The sequence below is a fragment of the Osmerus eperlanus genome, chromosome 9 (genome assembly GCF_963692335.1).
Source record: "Osmerus eperlanus chromosome 9, fOsmEpe2.1, whole genome shotgun sequence".
In the NCBI taxonomy this organism is placed as follows: Eukaryota; Metazoa; Chordata; class Actinopteri; order Osmeriformes; family Osmeridae; genus Osmerus; species Osmerus eperlanus.
The window spans coordinates 11,616,856-11,642,150 of NC_085026.1; the positions used below are offsets into that span (position 1 = coordinate 11,616,856).

At 46.3% G+C, this 25,295-nt stretch overlaps 1 protein-coding gene across 6 annotated transcripts in view; it reads left to right on the forward strand.

Moving 5' to 3' along the window:
• The first annotated feature begins 2,003 nt into the window (after positions 1–2,003).
• ralgapa2 (Ral GTPase activating protein catalytic subunit alpha 2) overlaps positions 2,004–25,295 on the forward strand; it is an 87,317-nt gene continuing 64,025 nt past the window's right edge. For 5 of the 6 annotated variants that reach the window (XM_062470486.1, XM_062470488.1, XM_062470487.1 and 2 more), the window contains exons 1-3: positions 2,005–2,219; positions 18,551–18,661; positions 20,172–20,221. In XM_062470486.1, the coding sequence (XP_062326470.1) occupies positions 2,114–2,219; positions 18,551–18,661; positions 20,172–20,221 (267 nt within the window). In that variant the 5' untranslated portion in view covers positions 2,005–2,113. Of the gene's footprint in view, positions 2,220–18,550; positions 18,662–20,171; positions 20,222–25,295 lie in introns of all 6 variants that reach the window. The other variant, XM_062470492.1, reaches the window with a different exon arrangement.

The following is a 25,295-nucleotide window of genomic DNA, read 5'->3' on the forward strand; positions in this document are numbered from 1 at the left end:
AATGCACATGAACAAAAACTGAAATAAAAAATAAAAAATGTGCAATGAGTAAGGGCTATTAAATCACCCTGGATTGATACCATATAACAATGTGGCCTAACATTTTGACAGCTGCTTTGACAGCTATGTGATTTTTCACTGCTGTGCTACATCACTATACAAATAAATCATGTGTTTTCAGTGTGATAAGACATTTTTATGCCTGCACTCTCGTGTTCTTAAGAAAGACATGTGACTACATTGCTTCTTTGACATTCCCCAATTTCCTCTTTGATTTACTGTAATAACATACTTCCTTAGGTTCTGCTGAGTTTCACTGAGATTTTTATTTTCTGTAAAAGTGTTTTGGTCTAAATATCTTTACAGTTTTGAAATGCAAATCCCCTTAGATCATGGTGTGTATGTGTGTGTGTTTGTGAACTTTTCTTCTCTTTGGCAAGGTTTTTTTCAGCAATAGGGATTACTCATGCCTCCAATTGACAAACATTTGTGTTTTAGGCGCCCCCTCATGGTGATTAAGGTAGTGTTACTTGTCCAATCTCAATTTGATTTACAGTATATGCACACTTAATATACAAAATATCAGTTTGCAACAACACTACCTGTATTAAAAACTTTAAGATCATCAGTAACTGGACTCTGGTACTTTGATCTTTCTTCTGCAAGAGACCTGTCCTCCATAAAACAATGTTTCTTCACAGGTCAGTAAAAGTATTCTATTGACAAACTGAACGAATAGCAGGGCTGTAGAATGTCTGAGAAAGCTATGTTTATGTGCCATTCATGCTTTACTCAAAACACATCTCCAATGAAGACCATCTCCATTTTTTATTGTACAGATTCTGCAAAATTTGTGAGAAAATAACCCAGGAATTAGCCTATTCATATTTAATATGAGCTTGTTGGTTTAGGATCTAATCTGTATGTTTATTAAAACATATATTTGTGTATTCATGTGTAATGACTCAAGAAATCTGTGTGTGTGTGTCTCAAAGCAATTTGATTTAAAATTAAATCTCAAATTCTGCTGTAACTAACGCAATGAGATGTACCAGATTAACCAAATCAAATAACACATTTTAATACAATGGGATAATCTCTTGAAGAAATGTGCCAAAATAGGTGAGTCGTTTTCAAACAGTACCGTTTATTAGCACATGGTGTCACTTGGGGGTTACATAAATGTCGAACACTTTAGGTTCCTTTTTTCTTGATTTGTACTTGCTTTGGACCACTTTGAAATTGATCAATCATTTTTAGGAAACGAATGAAACATCTACAATTATTCAGCATAGCTACCATAAAGTTGGAGCTGGGCTAAATTTAGATACACATTTAGTCATTATAAAGATTATTAGAAAAATTTATATGAACAACACATTTCCAATTGCTACATTTGTGGCAGAAGGTGGATGAGTCTACTTATCCACTAAAATGTTGGCTATATTATTGTCAATATTATTGTCACTTGTGATATTATTGCTCTAATTCATACTGATCCAAGTGATGCACAGTCCCACAATAAATCCATGTTTGTCCTGTTTCCAACCAGTGAGTGATTTGAGATGGTGAGTAGTAACTACATGATGTTGCAACAGACACAACATTGAATGAAGGAAGGAAATAACTGTATCCTACATACACATTGCCAGCCACACTATTCTGAAACAAAATGATTGACATTACGGTTAATACATTACCCTAGGTTTGAATACCAGTGAATGCCTACAGAATAATCGGGCCGGTAAATTGCTCTTTTTATATATTTCCACAAAGTAAAAGGTTTTGTTTATTGCTTTTGACCCCGGTAACACCATTTTGGTTTTATATTCAATATCAGTATTGCTGTTCTATACCGCGGAATTAATAGTCATACCTAATCCGAACCGGCATTCCAGACCCGGCTGCATGGTAAGCCAAAACGTGTTTACCCAACCTCACGAGCTGGGCTTCCGTGTTTACACACCCACGAAGGAGGAGGAGACTAGATTCAACGTATGTTTACCGAGCAAGCATAGAGCGGTTGTGAGAAAGTGACAGTGTAACATAGGAGGCTCACTGTATGGTAAAGAAGGGGTAATTTTCATCTTCCAAGATTGCGTTTTACAGCGGAATGTTCACTCGAAGGGGCCATGGCGACGTCAAGAAATCTACACAGAAAGTTCTGGACCCAAAGAAGGATGTACTGACCCGACTAAAACACCTTCGGTCACTATTAGGTGAGTGAAATGTCACCGAGTTTTGATGCCGCACCGAGAAGCCAGTGTTAGCCAGCTAGTTAGCTCTAGCTAGCTCGCTCTCGAGAGTCTCGTCTCAATAAGAGCATTGCTGGTGCTCATATCTTCCAGTTCTACCTCTGAAATAGCTACCAGGCTTGCTGTCAGCTGTTCATGTTGGTGACCAAATGCATACATTAACGTAACATTTTGTTTACATTGTATATTTAGCTATCTATCCTTAATTTAAGGAAAATCCATCCTTTTTGGGTCTCGGCGCTCTTCAGCACCAGTGTTTCGATTGGACGATATGCTTAGATCGCTTGCTAGCTAGTAGTAGCTGGCTGGATAACTCGGCTACACGCTAGCTAGCTACACAGACTGATTAGCCTGCCAGGGATAAAATTGATCCAGGACAGCGAGTTACATGGCATTTATTTAGCAGGATATCCACTTTGTGCCAGCTAACAAAGCGTCTGAATTTCCTGTGAGATGCTGATTGTATGCCTAGTTAATTGTCTGCATTACCTGCCACATTAGCATGCAACTGCTCCTGTCATTAGGAACACCAAATAAAAGGAAGCTAACGTTCATCGAGCAGTAAGTGCAATTTAGTTCAGTTGCTTCAGAAGCAATTGTTATTAAAGGAATGATATCCTTCCCTAATGTTCTACTTGACAGAATACAATGTGTACCTTACAGATAACCTCCTGGATGTAGTGTATTCAGGCAAATAATGAGAGGAGAAAAAGGCTATAATACGAACCGTATTGATATGGAAGTGGGATGACCAACTCTGCTTTGGACCGCATTGCCAACTTCTTTCAAGTGAAAATGGGAGAATCAATCTGTCAAACGTGTGTTTGAAGTTCTCTAATGGTACCCTCTCTTAACTTTTATTTGTGATTGTTAAGTAGCTAATGGAAATGGTTTCTTGGCAAATAAGTAATAATTTATGACTCATAAATCTTGTTTCTCTCAAAGAAAATGTGCTTCTCCATTCATTTTCTGTTAACACAGATCTGCCATGGATGGAAGCATGCAAGTACCAGTCATTAACATTTTTCAACGCTATCATTACAGTATCATGGACCCTCTAGGTAGCTCTTGGCAAAGTTGTGTAGAACAAAGATTATGAGTAACTTCAGCCTCCACTTGCTGCATACTGGCCTACAGAACACTGTAGGGACAACTCTGGTATAAGCTCCTGTTGTGATCCTTTATTGAACTACTGTCAGGAAAGAGAACAAGAATCATTGTACAAGCTGTTTTAACAGTCCATGTATATTCTGTTACACATTTATATTCATATGGCAGTAGACTTGCCTAGCTTGGTGCTATTACAAATTCAATGTCAAGAAGACTAGTGCAATCAAGACAGAGGTTGAAGTTGAGCTTGGCCAGTGTACTTTTTTTCTTGTCCTCATGTGTGGTTAAAGATAAGGTTGCCCTGTTTGTCCAGTTGTCTGATGATTGGGCCATTACACTGCTATCCCCCCCAGCTACCTAACCTCCTCCTACAGTGTTTTCAATAAACTAAGGATTTCCTCCTGTTGCTGTCTGGTTCCTGTGTGGAAAGACGTTGCAATGAGTGATGGGGTTCTGGACAGCAGGGGCACCAGGGATTGCGTTGGCCCTCTCTTATTGCTAACTGTTGTTTGGGTGGTCATAAATCATATCCATATCGCTTGTGCCCCATTGACAAAAGGACAGAGACTGCTATGAGACACAGAAATGTCAGAGTTATATAAACATGTCACCTATTGTCCTTTGCATTTAAAAATGTACGATCTATTAAATCTGTTTAGACTTATTTTAGCACAATATCAATAAGCATTAGGTTAAGACTGTCTTAAGTTCTAACCTACTTGAAAGGGCAAACTGCAGTCCAGGCTATTTTCAGTAGCTTGTCTCTCTGTTGTTGCTTTTTCTGCTCAGTGAGCAGAACTGTGGGCTAGAGTGTGAGAGCTGCTGCATGTTAATTTGCTGGTCATGCCTGGCTAGACTTGGCTGAGTTTGTTAATTACAGCCTGGCTGTACCACCTGATCACACACCTCTCTCTCTCTCTCTCTCTCTCTCTCTCTCTCTCTCTCTCTCTCTCTCTCTCTCTCTCTCTCTCTCTCTCTCTCTCTCTCTCTCTCTCACTCTCACTCTCTCACTCTCTCACTCTCTCACTCTCACACTCACTCACATTGTCTCTCTACTCTCCTCTCTCTCTCTCTTTTCTCTTGGTTAATGCATGGTCCCTGTAATGCACACTCATCTGTTGGCCTTGGGCTCCTGACTCGAGCAAACACAATAATGTTCCCTTTGCTGGGAAAATGTAGCCTTTTTTATTTTTGCATTCTCTGGATAAATAACTGCAATTATGAAAGCTAAGTCTACTATCTAGAGGAAAAATAACCCCTCAATCGTTGTCAGGTTTTACGTATGACTTACGTATGAGTTTAAGAGAGCCATCACTTTGATAGCATGTAGGTAGGACTGATCTGTCTTTAAACAAGCTCCTGCACAAACAACAAAGGTACACTGAAAAAAGGCTTGCTTAGACTGAGACACTTCAAAGACAAATGATCCAAGTCTAATACTGTACATGAAGTTGTCAGACTTTCTGCTTTAAGAAACTGAGTGTAAAGTTCTTAGATCTTGTAAACAAGTTTGACTGACCCAAAACTTCAGGTGGCCTGCATGGGAACAATGGAAAACAAATACCAGTGTTTTTGGTGATAACAGTCAGGTGTGTGCAGTCAGGTGTGCTTTCCACGGTGGGGGGTGTAGCAATATGTGTGTGTGTACAAGGGAGATAGCCAGAGTAGAGGGCAAGTGGGTGTTAGAGGTTGAGTAAGTGGGCAACTTCATCCTCTTCTCTATCTCTATGTTTTTTTTTTGAATGACAAAGGGACCTGGGTCATACTGGAGGGTTGCTGTTGCAAGGAGAAATCACAAGCTGAAGCAGCTCTGTGGAAACAATGACTTCCACATCAGAAACCCACTCAAGGATTTTGTTTTCCTGGCTGAGTCCAGCTGAGATCTCTTGACATCTGCCCTCCCCCCACCTCCCCATTTTTTCAAAACTTCAACCTCTTATCTTTTATCCAGAAGTTCACTTTCTATCAACACTTGTCCACACTCTCTTTATCATACTGAATGTCAGCTTATCACTGGGGGTGGTATGTTACACGCTGCTTTGAGGCTCAGGAGGGAATTTCGCTCCTTCACACTTCTTTAATAGGCAGCCGAGCCATTACAGTTGCTTCAAGAAAAGTTGAAGCAATTTTCGGAAATATAATGTAGGCTACTAGGTAGTTCAGTCCTTCCATGGTTAGTCTTTCTCTTGCTACTTGTCAGTACGAAGGCCAGTTCATCAGGAAACTGAGCCATTCTACATTTCCATATAATTTCCATGTAGGCCTATGTCTAGTGGTTTGCTTTTTTGACGCATATGAGTTAAGGTGTATGGGGCGCACTCAGATTCTACTGTAAACAGAGCTTTCAAAAGACTCTCTGTTTTGGTAACAGAAAGCCTAGCCCCAGGGCACTTGGTTGTATCTAAATGAAGGCTTATGTTTTCTCAGGACAAGCTTTTTGTAAGCCTTGAGTAAGGTAAGTCCTATAATTGGATATTTACAGAAATTAAATAATGCTCAATTTAAGAATGCTTTCTGAACAAGTAGCCTTGTTTGGTAAATGGATGGGTTATGTTGTGGTTGGTCTAATATTTAGGTCTGCACCATGGCCTGTTGGCTGGATGTTTGCGTGGAATGCATAGTGTTCCTGAAGGCATGAAAGCTGGAGTTCCTGTCACTCCACAGAAAAGGATGGGTCAGGATTATGATTCGCTTCGACATCAGTGATATTGGAAACCAGATAGCCTAACCAATGAAAGCAATTGATGAAAAGCAATCCCATGGTTGTTCTGTCTCATGCAGGAAACCATTGGGCTCAGTTATTTAGAAAATCATAAAGCCTATCTTCACCCCTAGTGCTCTGCTTTTAACTAGCATACTTCCTGTCATATGTTTCTTTTATGGTGCTTGAAGAACTGGATTTGCTTCAAGAAACTGAAACATTTACAATCAATGATAATCATCATTGTGTTTCTTCCCTCATGTGTCTGCGCAGGTAGGTCTCTGTCATATCAAGACCTTCGCCCACTGGTGGCCAGGGAACTGTGAGCTGTCAAACAGGTTATGTAGCTGGGGGGAAAAGCAGTGTAGCGGCCCAATCATCAGCAAACTGGACAAACAGGGCAACTTCATCTTTAACCACACACGAGGACAAGAAAAAAAGAGTATAGTGGCTAAGCTCAACTACAACCTCTGACTTGATTGCACTAGGTCGTTAGCAGGTTTATCAGCCTACTAGAGCTGCCCATTAAGATCTAAACTTATCATTACATTTCCATCACCCTGGTATGGTGATTCTTGGCTTCTTGTCGTTATTTACTGTTCTGTATCTAAACCTACATTCTAAACCAAATCTTCATGTTTAAGCTATACCACCAGCGTCACGATACAAAGGCAAAGAAAAACATGTTTTTAATATAGCAATAGACTATATGATTATTACTAATAGGCCTAATTCAATTGTTGGGAAGCTGTCTCAGGGTCACTGTAGTCCTCTCCTATTCCTGCCATTGATGCAGCATGGGTGTGACTTCCCCAGAGCCAGTGGCAGTGCCAAGATAAGCATCTGTCAGTGTAAAGGAACAGTGTTCCATGATATCCAAACTATTAGCATTACAAACAATAACCATGATAAAACTTAGCAGATAGCTAGCACTCAGCCCCTCCCTGTTAGCTTACATTCACAGATCCCCCTTGCTCAGCATTAGGATGATTCTTCTCTGCAAGAAGACTAGGTCAGTGTGTCTGAAATCATTCAATGAAGTACAGTAGAAATAAACAATGTTGTCAACAGATTTTTTTTCAAAGCAGCAAATGATCCCCATCAGTTTACTGTCGTAACCCATTCCTGTAAACTACAATACTTCAATCAATAGTGACATATGGTTGTATCAATCCACATCGTATTTGTGGCATGAAGGGCAGGCAGGCTGGAAACTGATCAAAGCACGTCGTAGTCTAGGGGCAACATTTAAGACCATTTGCAAGTTTCCCCTTTGTGTACCTTGCAGTACACATCAGGCCTTTTAAATCATGTATGACCAGTGTCAGGAACGTTTCTGGAAACATCAAGAAAGGAGGCTTCCCTCTGATGGGCTGGAGCCTGGGAGGGAATCACGACCTGTCACTCACTCCATCTCTCTTCAGCAAGACAAAACCCTTAACGCAATACGCATAAAATCTTGACGAGGAATACACTGTCAAGTTCTGAGCCAAGAATGTGGGTGAGCCAATAAAGTGTTGAAATGTGTTAAGACTCGACAGGTGTTTGAGAAGTAGCCAAGACAAAACTCACTCTTGACCTTTCTTGTGTGAATATCTCTCCAGGCGAAAGGCTAGTTCAGTTGAGTGGAGAGACTGAATGTGAGTTGAATGTTTCAGTGGCAGGGCTCAACATTAACATTTTTTGGCACTGGCCCCACCGGGCTAGCCTGGCTCTGCCCTCCTACGTACTTCCGCTCAATTTTATTTTTGCTTCTGTACATAGGTCTGGCCATGAGGTATGTAAGTCAGATTTTTCAGGTTGATTTTCTACCGGCGAATCAGCGAACAGAGGGAGTGGCTGAGAACGATGACGTTGATGTCGTGCGCTAGTTTGTGTTGTAGTTCCGTAATGGCGGTGGAGAAAGATGCGAGCAAAGTCATTCGGTCCGTTGTGGCAACGCTGCCGAATATCCAACAGTTAAAGCCGGAGCAAGAACAAGTTTTGCTGAGTTTTGTTGGTGGCCATGATGTTGTGGCCCTCCTCCCCACGGGGTTCGGGAACAGTTCGATTTTCCAGCTACGGCAGCTAGCTCTGTTACAGTAGTGGTGAAGGAATTGGCTAAGGCGAACGCTAGCGATTGGTTATGGCAGATCAGAGTGGCTCTGGGCAGATCAGAGTGGCTCTGGGCAGATCCAATAGTTTTAAACTTCAACAGAGTACCCGCCTACAAGGAAGTCAACGCTTGTCAATGGAGCGAGGCCAGACTCTCTGTACAAATGCAATGTACGAAAGTCTGGTTAGGACCAGGCTACCACCGGGCCAGTGGGTTTGAAACTTACGGGCCCCAAGACCATTTTTACTGGCCCCCCCTCCAAAAGTTATCGTCGAGCCCTGAGTGGCCTTTGATATATCTTCAGGATGAATCCTCAGGATATGTCACACATTGTTAGTCAAGTCTGGTCGAAATTCAAGGTTATTTTATCAAAAGTATTTTTGATAAAAGTCGCATTTATGTCAGCTTTGATACCCAGACTTAGACGTGTAGGTCTACATAGTCTTGATCAGAATTCAACCATAAAAACAAAACTGCTTCGCAACTTCTGCGTTCAAGCCTAAGCTGACAAGAAACAACATTGCACATTTCCAAGTGTGTTCTGGGTATAATGGACAATATTTAGGCTATTGTGTAACTTGCACAGTGCATGGCTGTCATCAGAACAAGTTGGTCAGGTCAGACTGGTTATTTATGAGGCAAGGTCAAATTATAGTCTACATCATATCCCATGAGTGTCCATGTAGATTTATTATTGTTCCTAGATCTGCTCGATTTCTCACCACCTTTGGTAATGTGTTACACATCATTAGGAATCCTTCTAGCATGACTGATAATTACATCAAACACAACTGATAAAGTCTGAATAAATCAAACCAGGCTACCTGCTAATTACCTAATGAGTCTTGCACCAGCTTCATTGTCGTCACTCTGTACACCTCTTGGGTTTTTGTGCGTCTCCACCTGTGTGGTAATGGCAATGGATGAAATGCTGGTCTCAGTTGGGGCTAGCTAGTGCTATGCTCGCAGCTTGACATCCGTGCTTAATTACTGGAGGTATTTGAGGGCGACCTTAGGATGAAGAGTGGCAGTCTGCAGTTTATTGGCTTCCCAGCGCTAAGCTGCTAAGATTAGCTGCTGCCTGATCTTAGAGACAGAAGTCAGGCCACAGTCATGGCTACTGTGGGTGGCACATCCATGTCACACTTGGCCTGAAAAAGTATGATTGTCAATTGGACCTTCTTTTGCACTGTAGGTTGAGTATGCCCAACACAGTCAAGGCTTTTTTGTTGACAAAATAACCAGCCTTGCCAGTGGCTATACTTAGTAGTAGTTGAGCTAAATACCAACAAAGCTCAAAGCTTGTTGTCGTATACAACAAATCTACATTCACCTTCTCTAAACAAAGCCTTACAAATATAAGGCTTACTTATAACATAATAAATAACCCTGAATGGGTGTGTGATTTACACCACATAGTAGCATGACATTCCCTGCAGTCTCCACACATTGTGGCTTTGTGAGTGTTACGTGCCTGCTAACAGTTCAGTGGAAGCGTGCTGTTATTTACAACAAGATGAGTAGACCCAAGTCATGTTACTGTGAGTTACAGCCTGCGTTAGACCTCTGTTCACTCACATGCAGAGAAACACAACTCAGACCCATAGCTTTAACCTGACAAGCTCTTCATCACACACTGGTTCACTGCAAAGAGAAGATGATGCATGGGCTGGGGGATGCTATCGATGTTCTCTACCTTTGGCTGTCTGTGTTATGGTCTTAAATCATCCGCGCAGTCAGCGAAGACGATCCCTTCCATCCAGAGCGAGGAAAGGCAGTTAAACTGCAGCACTGCAGGTGGAGGGCTTTATCAACTCAACTGCCAATTCATCAGGGGACTCTATTAACCTGCCGATGATAGGAGCTCAGTGGACTGGCGTTAACCTCACGATAAGGGACAGTCATTTGGCCCAGTGTGTCTGGAATGATGACAACTATGGCAGCTGTTAAGTTGTGGGTGTCCCTTTGTTGCCTCCTCTATTGGTAGTGGTGATGTGCTGCTGAGACGCTGTATGAAGGGCCTGAGCATGAGGTAAGAACTACTACAGAGGGAGTCAGATGGCTGAGCGGTTAGGGAGTCTGGCTATTAATCAGAAGGTTGCCGGTTGGATTCCTGGCTGAGCTGAATGACGTGTCCTTGGGCAAGGCACTTCACCCTACTTGCGTCAGGGGGAGTGTCCCCGTACATACTGTAAGTCGCTCTGGATAAGAGCGTCTGCTAAATGACTAAATGTAAATGTTATTGTTCACCCGATGCAGCAGGAATCAACAGATTTATTAGTAAATCACAAAAGAATCACCCATTTGAATGACACAACACCTCTCCAGGGGAGTGAAATGGCATCATGTGACCTGAAGCAGCCCAGTCCCTCCCCTCCCCCTCCTTGCCTGCAGTTGGTTGCCATGGATTTATCATTAACCTTCTGTCAGCATGGTCAGAAGTCCTCTCTCCTCTACATGAGCTGTGGAGAGCTGACTGGCTGGATCTGCAACAGCAACTGTTTTAAATCTGCTGTTTTTTTTCTGGTTCTTGGTACTCTGTTTTGAAATAGCTCGGCAGGCATCAGTGGCAAGATTAGGATTGATGAGCAGTTTGCAAACCCCAGGTGGTTGGCATCAGAGGAAGCGGAAAAGGGGTCCTAGTGTGCAGCAAACTCCCTGTGCTAGGCAATTGCAAAAAACTCAGTGTTCACACAGTGCTCTCTCTCTCTCTTTCGCACAGCCTACACACACGCACACAAATACACAGGCAGTCCCAAGGTGCCTTTAACTGAGAGAAAGTGACGGCGGCCCAATTGAACAGTCCTGGCTACCTGCCTCCCTCAACTTTCACTTTCATCTCCATTTGGCCTCGGGCCTAGAAAACACAGTAAACTAAATGTGCAGCGTCTTCCAAAAAAAGTTGTCAGAACTGATATTATCTGTCTCCATCCCTTATTACCAGTTGGGAGCATTAGGGTGAAGTTACCTTGCATTCGTCCTGACAGCCTACACAAAAACTGCCTCCCACTGCAACTCTTTACCTCAGTTAACTTGCTCAAAGGGCCTTATTAAAAACGTCCGTGTGAAAGATTTACTTTGAGGATTTTACATTGCATGAGTTGTGTCAAATCCAACCATCACACACAGCTCCCTGTTTGACTCGCATTTACTCATTGTATGTCCATTTGATTTGTGTGGTACTTGTGTTGAGTAGTTATCCTGACTGAAATGAGTGTGTTGACAAAGATTTGCCATTGTTTTCGTCAAATAAATAAACAATGGATATGCGTCTTCTGTGCCAAACAGTATCTCTCTTTCTGTTAACATTACTTTGCTACACATCTGCAGAACCACTGTTAGCTAGTCAGCTAGCCTGGAGCTAATGATAATGCTAACAAGAGTCTGATGAAAGGCCTGATTAGACTGCCCTCATGCATGAGCATAACTGACATGGCACATAATTACTGACTAGCCCTACCCGGTGTGAAGGTGGCAGACATTTAGCTTAATTCCCCCAGGGTATAAAGGCCGCTTGACGCACTTTTGTACAGTAAATAGGACAACTTCCTGACAAAACAAAGTGAAGTGTGCCAGGTCAGGAACTGTGACAGCCCGTTGATCTGGACGTTTGGTTTTGACTGTGCAAATATGCCATAGGCTTTAGATGCCTGGAGGGTGTCCTTCACCCATTCAACATGGTGAACAAACCTAAGACACACACACACACCATGGCAGAACACTGCTTGCTAAGCAAACTCAGTTTAGCACAAGGCCAATTCATTTGACAAAACAAGCAGCTTGGTAACAGCTAGCTAGCCTAGCCTGAACAAGGCGTCCATTCCGTTTTTCATTCAGTGGATTAGGCTATGGTTGATTCAGGCCAAAAGGCACATAGTCACATTTTTTGCCGGTTGTTTATATTAGTGGTAGTCAAAAGGAAGCACATGTTAATTCCATGACTCCAGAGGTCACACAGACGTAGAGGGGTCGGCCAAGCTGACGTGATGTCAGCTGACACAACGAGACCTCCGTGTCAGCCTGGAAGGGAGGTCGAAGAATCACCCCACAAAGAAATATCCCGTCTGACGTTTTTAGGAGATTGTTTTCCTACGTTATCCCAGAAAGAGAAATATGGTGGGAATGAAAGGCAGCTCCAAGGATCTGTCTTGAGATGATGTTGTTATGAACACGCTGTGTTTTCCTTTCCCGAGAAGCTCGCCCTGAATATTTCATATGGCCATCAGCTCTGTCTGGCTGCTGGTGATTACTTTCCAGCTGTTTTTTCCCACAACGGGGGAGGGGGGGGGGGGCAGCTGCAGCTGCTCTTCTCTGACAATTATTCAGGAAACACCTTCTCGATCACACCAGGCTGTCACACTTCGCTCTAGGATCTCAGAGAGTCCGTCTCCGTTCTGAGCTCAGGGAAAATGGGATGCATAGTGACTCTTAATAGGACTTTAATGGACAACGTAACGATATTGCTGTGGATTATCTTGCTTTAATGTAGGCCCGCGGGGCATCAGGCTAGCACAATGCCAGGTCCCATTGACTTGAAGTGGTGGATTAGGGTCCGCCAGAGTGGTATTACTAACACATTGTTTGCAATAGCAATTGACCCTCAGGTCCACACGTTGTTGAACTTGGCCAGCCTCTCTTACCACTCAAACACCCCCCTCCTTCCTGTCTCCTCTGAGTTGAGGGAGAGAGAGTAGCTGTTGTGTGTGTGGGAATTGGATCATTGAGTGTTGGCACTGTCATACACACCTCCACAAACAGACCTCTCTGAAAACACAGTGCAGCACTATCACAGTCGACAGTTCCTCCCGCTCCAGTCAACAATGCAAAACACGCCAGATTTCCTCAGTAATAACATGGCTTGTGTGTGTGTGAAGATGTCATTCTCAACGGCTGGTGTCTGGTGATTCTTCCTCCGGTTGTGTTCCTCCGGGCGGGCTGAAGAAGGCAGTTAGCGATGGCGGGGTGTGACGGAGGAGAGGCGCAGGTGTGGTGGGGGTGTTCTACAGGATACAGTGTCATGCCCTGCATTCCTCAGTCCTGCACAACAGGTTCTGTGTCCGTGGGCCGGGCCACCTGAGAACTGAGGGGTCCATTGAGCAGTGTCCCACAGGGTTTAGCCTAGCCCACTTACAGAGCCTTGAAGAAAAATTTGAGGCCCGACTACTGTAACTAAAGCTGCCCCAATGCTTTGGCTTGAATTCAGTAGGCTAGGCAAAATCAGCAGACATACAGCACACAGTTCAACAACACAGTTGAACCCACTGGTCCAAAGCGTTTTCACCAGCTTCCCTCTCCTGTTCGATTTCCACTCCCTTTCAGACTTCCTCTTTGCACTTGTTTTTTTTATGTATTTATTTGTTCCCCTGAAGTGTCCTCCCTCCATCGCTCCGTCATGCTCTACAGCCTGGCTGGAGGAATGAGAGAAGATGGAGGCCAGTGAGTCACTGACGTTGATGACGGCAAACAGAACTGATCCATCATACGCAGACACTCTCATGCACGCACCTGTCATATCAGATATCCCACAAGACAAGCGAGGCATCAACATAGCGTTTTAGATGACAGATTGACAGGCATATGGTAATTGGTAAATTCCCACTTTGGTTGACTGCTGGTTGACTTGTTGGACTACACAATCCTCTCTCTAACACATCCCACACGATTTCTTTCCAATTACAAAGCAAATAAATAATCAGCTGTATTACAGGAATATAGAGGGGAAGTGGAAGTGGGAGTTGATAGCCTTGCTATCTCTAAGCACACCAGTGTGCACATACACACACTTCTGTGTAAGCGCTCACTCAGTTCTCTGTTTCCCCCACACACACACACACACACACATACACTACAATCCCTTATGCACACACATTCCTGACCCCTCTGAGCCCTCCGGATTCCCTCCTTCCTTGAGGATGTAGCTGCTGCTGGACTCTGTTCTCTTTTCTCCTGCCCTCCCCTGTTCTCTCCCGCCCTCCCCTGTTCTCTCCCGCCCTCCCCTGTTCTCTCCCGCCCTCCCCTGTTCTCTCCCGCCCTCCCCTGTTCTCTCCCGTCCTCCCCTGTTCTCTCCTGCCCTCCCCTGTTCTCTCCCGCCCTCCCCTGTTCTCTCCCGCCCTCCCCTGTTCTCTCCCGCCCTCCCCTGTTCTCTCCCGCCCTCCCCTGTTCTCTCCTGCCCTCCCCTGTTCTCTCCCGCCCTCCCCTGTTCTCTCCTGCCCTCACCCTGTTCTCTCCTGCCCTCCCCTGTTCTCTCCTGCCCTCCCCTGTTCTCTCCTGCCCTCCCCTGTTCTCTCCTGCCCTCCCCTGTTCTCTCCTGCCCTCACCCTGTTCTCTCCTGCCCTCCCCTGTTCTCTCCTGCCCTCCCCTGTTCTCTCCTGCCCTCCCCTGTTCTCTCCTGCCCTCCCCTGTTCTCTCCTGCCCTCCCCTGTTCTCTCCTGCCCTCACCCTGTTCTCTCCTGCCCTCCCCTGTTCTCTCCCGCCCTCCCCTGTTCTCTCCCGCCCTCCCCTGTTCTCTCCTGCCCTCCCCTGTTCTCTCCTGCCTTCCCCTGTTCTCTCCTGCCCTCACCCTGTTCTCTCCTGCCCTCCCCTGTTCTCTCCCGCCCTCCCCTGTTCTCTCCCGCCCTCCCCTGTTCTCTCCTGCCCTCCCCTGTTCTCTCCCGCCCTCCCCTGTTCTCTCCTGCCCTCCCCTGTTCTCTCCTGCCCTCCCCTGTTCTCTCCTGCCCTCCCCTGTTCTCTCCTGCCCTCCCCTGTTCTCTCCTGCCCTCCCCTGTTCTCTCCCGCCCTCCCCTGTTCTCTCCCGCCCTCCCCTGTTCTCTCCCGCCCTCCCCTGTTCTCTCCTGCCCTCCCCTGTTCTCTCCTGCCCTCCCCTGTTCTGTCCTCTTCTCTCCTGTTCCCTTCTGTTCTCTCCTACTCTCATTATCTCTCCTCGCCTGTCCTCGGCCTGCCCTCTCTAACTTCTACTCCTCTCCTCTCTTGTTTCTCCTCCCTGGGCCGGCCCAGAACTGCTGATGAGTCAACATGTTTTCCTGAGTGAGCGGCAGGCGGGCAGGAAGAGCTCCAACACAATGAGCTCTGCTGAAAAGTTGACCATGTGAGGTGCTGAGATAAGAGCCTCGCCCGGGCACCAGACCCCTCGTCCCCCTCCTCCCCTCCCTCTCTCCTCCTCCTGTGGTACTGTCCTACCGGCTCCCACCGGCCTTCAGTGGCCCCTAGACCGACAGCCTCCCTTACCAATGGTTTAGCCCTGTGTTCAGTGGGCAGGGCAGAACTCGTACGGAGACTGTCTTCGCCCCTGCTCATAAACCCTTGAATATTCACCTCCAGTTACTTAGCTAGACGTGGCACTTTTGAGTCTCTCCCTCTGTGCACTGCTTAATAGCTCAGCTTTGGAAATTCTTTATGCCAGTATTGTTGGTAGATTTATGAAGCATACTACCATTTTGGCTATTGTTGGTTAAATGTTTGAACATTCTCTTGCGTTCCCTGTTGTGTGTGTTGACTGCAGACTATTTGTCGTTTGGCTCACAAAGACGATGAGGTTCACATTGATAGGCACAGTGTGTGTGAAGTGTGAATTGAAGAGATGTGATTGGTTGAGAGACTGGCTAAACCCTTCTCTCCAGCACAAGCGAGCCTGCAGCAAGGCAGATACTATCAAGAAGTGTGAAGGAAAGGAGAATTTAATGAAGTGTTACCTCCTTTGGGAACTGGAGACGAGAGAGACCGGATAAGAGTGTGGGGAGAGACGAGAGAGTTTGTGTGTGCATGTGCGTGTATTTATAAGTAGGTGTATATGTGCGTGTGTGTGTGAGTAAGTGGGCGGTTATTGTGTGGTTGTGGGTTTGTTTGTTTGTTCGTGGGGTTGGGCGTGCAGAGAAACAGAGATGAACTGCTCCATCCAGAGAAGCAGCCAGGTGTAATGCTTGGTGTTGCTGTGTTGAGCAGTGGCAGTGGAGTAGAAACTTGTTACAAGGTGACATGCCACACACACACACACACACACACACACTGAAAAGTCAATATTTGGTGTTGGAGCTTAAAAGGCCATTATGCACTCACTCTGACGCTAGGCTGGGTTGAAATTGGTTGGTTGGCTAGTTGGTTCACCAAATTGTCTTCAAGTGCCCACGCCTCTCACAGACAGACAATGAGAGGGAGAGTCTAGAGACAGACGTGCAGCCAGCCAGCGAGAGACCACAAGACGGAGGTTCAAGCCTATAAAACATTAGCTACCATTACAAATCATTCATGTATGTAGTTGAATCATTCGGTTTAAGTGCTGATGTTTGCCAGTAAACCTATGCCTGAGAGGGTATTATGTCAGTTTGGGTGTTTAGTAGGGTATGAAGAGAATTTACCCCAGTATTTGACCCCTTTAATCCAGCACTATTAAGGGGATTTTCTGCTTGAGTTGGTCGACTTTCTGTTAAGGATACTAATCTTTGTTTGGGAGCTTAAAGCCATGTTGTGATGTTCAGTTACATTTTGGGGTTTTTCCTCCCTTCATTGTTTTTTACTCATGGAGTTTTTGGACATAGTCTAACCAGTAGGACTGCCCATGCTGTATTCCCTTACCCTGATTCAGTAGTTGAAACCTGTTGTGGTTGTATTTAGTTTATTTATTTTCTTCCCAAAAGTCCAGTCGAATGTGAATGCATCAAGTGTGTTTCCCCCTGTTCAGCTGCAATAAAAATCTTACCTCCGTTCTCTAGGGAGCAGCTGTGTTGCTGTTCTGGCCTCATGGAGAGGAGTTCTGCAGCAGGAAGGATCCCCAAATGTACTGTAGCTCACTAGCTACCTCGTCTTTATATTTAGCATCAGGCTGCTTTGCATACAGGTCATTTTCCCCCTCTGCGTCTTTCAGAAGCTTCTGTAGATGAATCCTGTGATATCTCTTCATTATTCAATATTCCAATTCAGAGCCCTAACACAGCTACCCCGGGAACAAAAGCAGTTACGGCCCAGTGTGGCCTGTCGTTGTCAGGGGGCATCATGATTGAAGGCCAGAGCCATTCAATTGGGGAAGCTCAAATATGATATCAGAGGGGTCGTGGCCATCTTTCTTCATTGTGTATGCTTGAATCGCGGGCCAAACATAAATCATTGCTGCGCCATTGTCACACACGGGAAACGCTTACAAATGCCAGCACTCCCCCTGAGCCATTTAGCTAGCTCGCTAGCCTGGCTGTGTTTGGGAGGCATCCAATTTGGCGGGTGATCTGGGGAATATTGGCGGGAGGAGGGAGTGGGGGGGTCCACAACAGAAGGTAAGCCTTTATTGCTCAATTGGCGTGCCAAGCACCTTCCCGGTCTGATGGTTATAATGCGATAGTCTACTCTACATTGAACCAGTTCACAAATGATGCCTGTTCCACTGTAGGTGAGTGTGCGGATGGATGTGTATGTAAAAGTGTCTGACCGACAGTAAAGCAAGAAAGGGTCTCCCACTGGTGTGCCCTGAGAAAAAACACCCTTCACCTTGGCTGTGACCCCAACTGGGCCTAGCAGCAGATCTCCACCCATCTCAGTAACCAGATAATCCCACCCACAGCATCAGCGTGCACCACCCTGGCTGAGTGCTTTGCTATGCGCTCAGCAGTCAGCCCTCTTAGGCTAACAAGCCAACAGCTGCCTCTGAGAGGAGTGAGTGTGAACCAAGGTACTGTTCTGGAGATTAAAGAGAGGTAGGTTGTCGGAGGATGGCGGGATGTCCTAGATAATGAAAAGCAGGCACAGATGTGTGTGTGCGTGTGTGTTTGTGTGTGTCCCAAACTGGCAGATGTTGAATAGGATTCTGATTTCGTGCTGCACACATAATATGCACACACATTTCAGACTCACTCACGCACTACCCCAACTTGCACGAGGTATGCCCACCCCCCACACACTAACACACACGTACACACACGTACACACATGTACACACACACACACTGTGTGCAGACTCCTTGGGGTTAGCAGTAGACAGCCACTGTGCATTAAAAGGCCCGTAAACACCTTTCAGATGTGAAGGATTGAAAGTGTGATCATGGTGTTTCATGCAGGCTCACTCCTCCTCCTCCGGTTGACTGTGACAACTCTTTTCAGGCAGTAGAACATATCAGGCTATTTTTAAACGCCTCTCTCCCTCCTCAGCGCTTGATGTGGTGTTGGATTCTTATGGCAGGGCTGGCGGGATGGCAGCCTAACGATTATGAGAACGTATGTTCAGCTGGAACACGAAGGCATTAATGCCTGGTCTAATTGGTTTACTTCTCAGATGCGTTTAATGGCCAATACATGTTTATGTAGCCTGTGTAATGTGACTGCTGTGTCTTGTGGCATCTGTGGCATGAAAGAATAAATCATTTGTTTACTGCTCTATGGATCTGACTCTGTTTCTTGTTTGGTTTGCAGATATCATTGAAAGGAGTGAACTGAAGACGTTCTTTGAGAGCAACTGCTCCCAGATTTATTTTATCTTCTATGAAAATTTCATAACACTGGAAAGCAACTTAAAGCAAAAAGGTAAGATACAATACAGTACCGTGAAATTGTTTTCCTATAACTTCTCTGGCAGCCAGCTAATTAACTTACTAATGGCATTATTAACTTGAGAATAGCAGGGTTTCAAGTTCGACACAAGTTTTAAGCCTCTCCCTTCCCACCCCTTCCCTTAGCTCCTCAAAGCCAATTACATAAACATTAATTCAGAAAGCTGGTGCAGAGAAAATACGATTTGATCCTCCAACCAATGACTCGTCAGCGATTTGGGACCATTAGAGGCAGGAGGAAAGAGCGAATTATAAAAAGCTTTTGCTCAAGCGTTTGCAGCACGTCAGCAAATGACTTTGCTTCGACTGTCGGGAGTTGTAGGCTAATTATTTCAGCGTTGAATTTACAACAGTAGGTGTGACAACTGGGAGAGAAATAAGTATGGGGTCGTTGCGGATGGACTACGATATGGTATTATGTGCTATGATGTTAAGGGCCTCTAGTTCAATAGCTTTTATCAGTGAGAGTTGCGCTGGGGAAAGAGGTGCCGATGGAAGCTGCTGCATCCAAGACTGTTCTCTCAGGTTTCCTGTCTCCCTCTCTCTGGGAGGTCTACGTCCTGCACACCGGTCTTACACCACAGACCTGCTTCCCCTCCTCTCCACCTCCACCACCTCCCCTCGGCGGTCTCCTTCCTCCACTCCTCTCCTCCGTCTGAGTGTGGAGCCTGTGGTTCTCCTCCCTGGGACGCATCACTGTGAACTCCTTAGAATAGAATGTGGAGAGGAGAGCCGAGTGCTGCTCTCTCTCTCTCCTCTCTTTCTCTCTCTCTCTCTCTCTCCTCTCTTTCTCTCTCTCTCTCTCTCTCTCTCTCTCTCTCTCTCTCTCTCTCTCTCTCTCTCTCTCTCTCTCTCTCTCTCTCTCTCTCTCTCTCTCTCTCTCTCCTCTTTCTCTCTCTCTCTCTCTCTCTCTCTCTCTCTCGCTCGCTCGCGCTCTCGCTCTCGCTCGCTCTCTCTCTATACTCTCTACTCTCCTCTCTCTACTCTCCCCTCTCTCTCTCTCTCTCTCTCTCTCTCTCTCTCTTCTCTTGGTTAATGCATGGTCCCTGTAATGCACACTCATCTGTTGGCCTTCCCCACCTCCCTGGAGAGCCAGCAAAGCAAGAGAGAACCACCTGCGTGTCCGATGCTATCGTCATTACTCGCTAACGCTAAAACCTTCAGTAATGGAGGGCCTTCACTGTTCTCCACATGTTCTGTACTCTCAACAAATGTCTCCAAATGTCCTAAATGTGAAAGCTCAGTTCACTTCTATCCTCATTTCCTAGAACTACTCCACTGCTTTTGCAGTTTGCGGAGAATGAGGTCAGAGTCCTCAGCCCCCACATCCTCAGCCCCTGCATCCGTCTGGCTCTGACGGGTGCCCTGAAGGCTTCTGTTCGACATGCTGTGTGTACTACAGTAACAACAGTGGAAACTGTAGGTTTAATGGAAATGTCTGAAACTGACCATAGCTCCCCCCCCCCCCCCCTTGTCTCTTTCAGGGAACAAATCTCAGAGGGAGGAGCTGGACTCTATCCTCTTTATTTTTGAAGTAAGTGAATTTTCTACATTCTGGCTCCTTGTTTTCTTGCTGTGATGCTCTTGTCTATGATTCCTACTGACAGCCCCCTGCATCCATCCAGCCTGTTTACTGCAACACAGGGAAGGGGACCAAAGTTTCCATGGTGACGCACAGGCGTTCCAGCCACTTCCTGGATTTACTTAGAACTGGAAATGAATGGCAGAAAATAGACACCAGCCTCATTGTTTTTCACCCCAGGAGTTGGCGGATACCTTGCTGGGTTTGATTCTGTTTAGCCGTAGCTCAGCAAAGGGCGTGTGTTATGTATTTGTGTGTGTGTGTGTGTGGTTGACAACAGCACCCTGCCCCTCCTCTCATCTTCTCCATCAATGCTCACGTGCTTCTCCTGGATGTTATGTCTCCCACCTTGTTTTCCCACCTGACTGCAGGGCCAGGCTCCGGTTTCCAATAAAAACAGGCTGCTCTCGGGTTACATTTGCTCAGGGCAGGGCTGGCAGGCCTCGAATCAGAGAGAGAGAGAGAGAGAGGGAGAGAAAGGGAATGACAGTCTGTAAGGGCCTTTCAGTGGCTTCTATGTGTGAGGGGAGTGTTCTCACTGTGTCAACAGGTCATTGTGCCCAGGGAGGGATAGAGGGACGGGATCCCAGGACTCGGATCCAATACTCTAGAGAAGCATCTTTCCTCACTTCCTTCAGGTAGCCTAGAAAGGTACAGGTAGGGTTGCATTTTAGAAGTATTAGAACGCCACCCTGCGCCACCCTGGTCTGGCTCCAGGCCTATGGACACATCCATCAGTCTAGACACCCGTGCATCCCTAATGTAGCCTGCCGGGGATTTACATATCATCATGTCACATCACAGCCTGCTTATCAGTGTCTGTCCGGGCAATTTCTGTCCTGCTTGTGATTGGTGACGCAGTCTCACAGGCCAGACACTGTAGGAACAAAGCAGGCTGGTTTGTCATGTTTTTATTTGGATAAAGGTAGATTAACACCGGTAGGCTGTTGTCTCTGCTTGGTTAGGATTCGTACTACAAACTTATCCTAAAGGGTAGGTTACAGAAAGTCTTTTAAGTGTTATCTAAGGAAAATGTTAAAAGAACTTTGATACCCCCCCACCCCCCCATCAAACTGAGATACACACTACCATCTGACCTCTAAATATAGCCCTGGATTCCACACCGTGTTACATGTTTATGGGGGGGTATCCTTTCAAAAAAGAGAGTTAATATTCAAAGCAGCTTAACCCCTAGCATAGTCTCCTTTAGCTGCGGTTGATGGCTGGCATTCACACTGCGTCGAGCGGATAAGCTGGCGTTGAGTGGCGTGTACAGGACAGATACAGAGGGCTTTGATCCTCCGCCCGGGCTACATTGCGTCGACTTCACTTTGAGCCGTAAGATTAGAGGCGTTGGATCCTACTTTTGTTGTTTTGTACAGGCCGAACAGTAACCGTCCACATCCACCTGCTGGCACACAGTGGTGCTGCTCGTTAGCCCAGACTGACTCAGATGGGATTCATGTTGACGTGTGAGGGAATTGAGGTGCTAGGGGGGTAAAAAAATGAGCCGTGCTCAAAATGAGACGGTAGACAGGCCTGTGCACCTGCCAAGGGAGGGCATCTGTTTGTTGCTGTTGTTGTTGTGACACAAACACCCTCTCTCATCAGCTGTGTCTACTCTGGGTGGAATGTAGATTGAGTTCCAATAACGGGATGTGACCCACTGTGCTCCTGTTAGCGAGGGCATTTACGGTGAGTACATTTCATTAGCGTTAGTTAATATAATCGTTCAACCAGAAAATAAGCACCAGCCTCCACTAGACCTAGACGTCACAGACCTTCACAAATATGTTTGTGTGTGTGTGTGCACGCACGTGTGTTTTGATAGCTGTAGGGAGAAAGCCATTACTTGGCACCCCCATGTTTCCTGACACACTTAATCCTTTATGAAAGACCCCCTTTCCCTCCCTCCCTCCCTCCCTCCCTCCCACCTCTCTCTCTCTCTCTCTCTCTCTCTCTCTCTCTCTCTCTCTCTCTCTCTCTCTCTCTCCTACCTCTATTCCTCCATCCCTCTCTACTTCCATCCCTATCTCTTTCCCTACCTCTACTCCACTATCCCTGTCTACTTCCAATCCCTCTCTCCCTTTTCCCTCCAGTGATATAAGATTTGTCAAAGCTACTGCCGTCTCCATTTTAGCCCACATTCGTCCTCCCCCAGGAAGGTATAAAAGAAGGTTTCCCCGCCATGAGATCCCCCCCCATTTGTCATTCTGACACATTATTTTCTCCATCACTCGCTCTTTCTCTCTTTGTCTCTCTATCTTTCTCTCTCTCCCTCCCTCTCTCTCTGTCTTTCTCTCCCTTTGTCATCGTCTTCCTCCCTCTCTGTCTTCCTCTTCTCAGATAGGTTATTGTTGAGAGGCGTCAGTAGGGATTACCTTAATGCCGTCGTCGTGTGGTATGTGACTCCCTTTCTCTGGATGGCTGGATGCCCCCCCCCCCCCCCACCCCCGAGCCTGCTGGAGGAACGGGCGTCTGTCTCTTTTGTTCTCTGTACCCCCCCTCCCCGCCAACACCACCACACACCGCCTACCACATCCCCACTCCTCTCTTTGTGTCTGCTTCCACCGAGATATACACACATACGCTCACACACACCAGTCAAACCAGCGTACGTGCTTTCAGGTGGTGACTGCTTATGTGTACACTATAGATATGTTGTGTGAGACGTAGTCGTGTGTGTTGCACCAGACCTCCAGATGCTCCTGTGCTGAGATGAATGCCTTTGTTCTTGCCCAGCACGCACACACACACGGACACACACACCATAGCGGTGCTACCACAACACACCTTTCTAGTCACTCATCTGTGTACCGTTAAAGCATTCACTGAGAGGCAGGTCAATGCCAGGGAAGGAAACCAACTGATATATGAGCCATGGAAGCCTTCACAGAAGCCATCGCATCCCTTTGAAGCAAGCCTATCAGCGCCACAATCTATGTCTGCTTTCCTGATAATCGTCTCACTGGACTGATCTCACCGGCCCTTAAGATTCCTCCCATCCCTCCTCATCTCAATGAGGGACAGTGGCATCATTGAGAAGGGGACTGTCACATGTTGACCACATGAAAGGGCCAGTGATTGGGCGGTGTCGGCGAGGCGGCACGCCGCGTGTTTGCTAAGTCACGGCGTGAATGCCACCTCTGTTCGTCTTTGTTGTGGCCCGTCGTAAACACACTATAGCCTCTGTGCCCAGATGGGCACTGACTGGGCATCGTGGCTGCCTTTTTGCTGGCACTGTCACCTGGCTGTCACCTCTAGGCTTCACCTCCTGTCCTCACTGCCAAACAGGAGCAGGCTTACGGGCTGTGAGGTGACACATGAATACACACACACACACACACAGTGTCCTTGTTGCTCAGGGAAGCGGGGAGGGGCAGAGAGGCTTGATGGGGAGACAGGGAGATGGATTTGCATGCCACCTGAGTGAGCTTGTCACTGCTGTTTAAACGGTGTTGTTTCATTCCCTGAGGAGGCTGTAGCAAGGCACTGTTTCAGATGCAGCTTTCTGACCATGGTGTTTTGTGCTCAAGTTGGCTAATCAGTAACAAAGACCATTGTAAAAGTGCAGCTGCATAAAGACCCGGGGATCAGTAACACTGCTTGTTATTTTCAGTGTACCTGTGTTAGCTGCTGTATTTGTATTCAAGCCGTGCTTATGACTGATAGACATCTGCCGGCCTCCCACAGAGCTGTTTTACTCTCCCTGTAAAAAGACCATGTAGCCCACAAGTTATATTTGAACTGGCAATGAGCTAAATGCTTTTCAATCAGTTGCTGATTAGGTCTTTTTGCCGCCAAGCTGCTAAATTGGAGAGAATGCGAGTGGGTGGATGAGAAGTTCTATGAAGCTGTCGAGGAGTGACAGTAATTCTAGCGAGAGAGCCTTGGTGGAAATCACTCAATAGCAGCCTCTCACTGTAGGCTTGTGGACCGCGGCTGGAATTGACATGAAGCCTATGAAATGTGACTATACTCAGGACCTCGAGTTTGTTTATCAACCATTACAATGACCTTTAACCTCTGTTGTGGTTACATAGGCTATGGGACAGGTCGCCATGGCAGTGTGTTTGGACAGAGAGGGAAGTGTGTGTCGTGCACTTCCCCAGGACTTATGACCTCTCTGTGACCCCCGAGCTCTGTCATCCAGAACTGGATCAGCTCTGATGCCCACTGACACTGGGAAACCCCCAGTTTAGATCTAGAATGATGTGGTAGTTTATCTGGTGTTGGTACAGAGAGACAGGGGGCAGAGAGAAAGAGAGGGGGGGAGAGAGAGAGGCGGGGAGGGAGGGAGAGAAAGAAAGAAAAAGAGAGAAGGAAAGAAAGAGAGAGAGTGAAGGATGCACTGTTCAAAGGCCACAGTTGGCTCATGGCAGTCTGACAATGGGCACTACGTCACTACATCCTGTATGTTCCTGTTGGATGTCCCTGCTGGTGGAGCTGAGATACTGCAGTGTGCCAGGTGCACAGACTGTCCCTTCAGTCTGACCACCCAAATACTGTTAGAACAATGCACATTTGATCCTTGATTTTCTACTGTATACTAGATCACAAATAAAAGCGTCTGTTAGATGAAACATTTTACAGTAAATGTGTAATTTGTATTCCGGTTTAACACCAACTTAGCTTTTCTGCCGACTGTTTGATTACAGCCTTGTTACAGTCCGGGAAGGCTTAACGCTACAGCCAGGTATTTCACAATACCCCTGAATGGGCAACTTCTCACTGTACCTGGAATCAGTAAAGTAACGAGTTGTTTGAGGCAGGTTTTAAACACTAACATCACCGTATTATTTCCAGCCAGACACAATATGGTACTAGAGGGACTGCAGTGTTTAAGACTGAAGCATGATTGGATAGTTTCCGCAGCTCTCATTATTTACAGTGTTCCAGTCCCTGCTATCACTCACTGGGGGGTGGGGTGGGGTGGGGGGGGTGGGGGGGGGCAGACGATTGGCTGTGATTGATGTCCGTTTACGCGTCCGGGGGCAAAGACGGGCCATTAGAGAGCTGGCTATGT